This window comes from Colobus angolensis, unplaced genomic scaffold, assembly GCF_000951035.1.
Source record: "Colobus angolensis palliatus isolate OR3802 unplaced genomic scaffold, Cang.pa_1.0 Scaffold728, whole genome shotgun sequence".
In the NCBI taxonomy this organism is placed as follows: Eukaryota; Metazoa; Chordata; class Mammalia; order Primates; family Cercopithecidae; genus Colobus; species Colobus angolensis.
Genome location: NW_012121021.1, coordinates 365,847 through 368,134, shown reverse-complemented (window position 1 = coordinate 368,134; position 2,288 = coordinate 365,847). Strand labels below are relative to the sequence as shown.

The following is a 2,288-nucleotide window of genomic DNA, read 5'->3' as shown; positions in this document are numbered from 1 at the left end:
AAATAAATAAATAAATAAATAAATAAATAAATAAATATTTTTAAAGGTTTTCTCTACCTTCTTTGTCATGCTGGTTCTTACAGATGGGCATGTAGGCACAGTGTTCCCATCCTTTTCACATATATTCTTTTACATGTTCCTTTATTCAACCCAGATTAAACAAGTGTTTATGGAAAAAATGAACATAAGCTCTGTGCCAGGCATTGTGAAAGTCACTGGATATGCCATGAGCATGCATGCAAATTTTTCTGTCTTGAAGGAACATACAGTTTCTTGTAGGAGACAGAAATAAACAGAGATAAATCATAATCCATAATGATAAGTGCTGTAATAGAATCAAGGCCAAAGGTTTTTAAAAAGTTCAGAGCATTTGGCTACCTGGTAGAGTCAGAGAAGGCATTACTGAGTTGGTGACTTTAGAATGGATGTTAAATTGCATGAAATATATAGATGTAGTTTTAGATGAAAAATGCTGGTAAGTTATAGTGAAAATAAGCCCCCCTTGGTTGTTTAGGAGGACTGGGATTTACAGTTGTTATTATTTTTTCTTTCTATATACTCTCCTTGCAGAAAGGAACTAGGGGCTCCCACATTCTCCAGAATTTCCTGATTTACAACATCTTCCTACTACAACCAAGTTAATCCCTTGAATCTTCCTCTATATATCACTTGATGTGTACAAATGTAACAACAAGCCTTTGAATGTATACATATGGGTAACTTATTTACAGGATAAACATGGGCCAACTAGATGGGCAGCACAGATCACCTTTCTGACTAACATCATGTCATCATTTTAAGACTGGGTACTAAAAACTTATCTGTCGTGATTTTCATACCCACATTTCAACACTTCTTACCATCGTGTTTTAGTTGTGTAGATTTGAATAGATTTATTCTCATCATTAGGTTTTGGTATTTGTGAGTATGAAAACATAGCTACTGTCGGCCCTTCTCCCAAGAGAGCACCCTCTCATATATTTTATCTTCTTGACCAGAATTTGATCCAGTATCAACTAGGCTATAACTTTGAGACACAACTTGGAAGTTGCTATGAGAATGCTACCTTTGGGAACCTTGTCTGACATCTCCCTTGTTGTAAAGCAGGGTATCAGTCATGTTCAGAATTCTAAGATTTCTTATTAGGGCCTTATGTGATTCCTATTAGTATAAAGCCTCCCAGTTGTTATTTTATGAGTATATTGCTCGTTACATTTTTGTTTCCTATGTAGTCTTTAGGAACATTAGACTCTATAAACTTGTTTTCCATTCACTATGCCATTCACCATTTCTTTTTTTTTGCTTTATGGCTGCACATGCTGTAAGCAGGGAAAACTCTGTACTGAGTCTCTGACCAAGAAATACTTTTTCATGATAATGATGATGATAATAATGATTTTCATTATGATGTCTTGACAGACAAGAAATCATTTCTCCAGTACCCGGGAAGAGATGGAAGAACTTAAGAAAAGGATGAAAGAAGCTCCCCAGACATGCAAACTTCCAGGACAGCCCACTATTGAAGGCTATCTCTATACACAAGAGAAATGTGTGTGGGGACATAGGGGTATCCATTGGGTTTCAATAAGCCAGGAACTACTGCCACTTGTTGGCTCTGAATTTTGGGCACCCTTACTGTTCATGGACCCCTGATAGCTACAATTCCCTTAGAGCGCAGGCAGGGAATACTGAAAACAAACAAACAAACAAACAAAAAAATAAAAAAAGGAGAAACTGAGAGGAAGTTAAAGATTTGTCTTACAAAGGCTTTGTAGTGACAAGACCTCAGGTTTTCTCTGAGATTCAAAATGGATATTATTAGTTCTTTGATCCTTCTGATTACTCTTTTGGAAAAAAGGGAAGTAGAGAAAAGGAAGCAGAAAAATAATATTTTTTATACCTATTATGTACCAGACATGGTGCTAAGTTCATTGAAAACACTGCCTCATTTAATCTTTGCAACCAGTTTATACCCATACACATAAGGCCACTAAGGCTCAGAGAGGTCACCATTTGAAAGTCACACAACTAACAAGTGTCAGGACTAAAATTAAATTCAGATCTGTGAAATGCCAAAACCCATGATCCTACTATAGTCCCCTATATTTTCGTCTGCATTAGGGTCATGTGTTTGCTCTTTTCTTTTCTTTTTTTTTAAGACAGGATCTCGCCCTGTTGTCCAGGTTGGAGTGCGAGGTCACCATTTGAAAGTCACACAACTAACAAGTGTCAGGACTAAAATTAAATTCAGATCTGTGAAATGCCAAAACCCATGATCCTACTATAGT

General features: G+C 36.4%; 1 protein-coding gene across 1 annotated transcript in view; it reads left to right on the top strand.

Moving 5' to 3' along the window:
* Positions 1–2,288, top strand: part of LOC105501584 (oligophrenin-1) — a 188,852-nt gene that overhangs the window by 3,297 nt on the left and 183,267 nt on the right. The window contains exon 4 of the mRNA XM_011927570.1: positions 1,420–1,549. Coding sequence (XP_011782960.1) covers positions 1,420–1,549 — 130 coding nt within the window. The remainder of the gene's footprint in view (positions 1–1,419; positions 1,550–2,288) is intronic.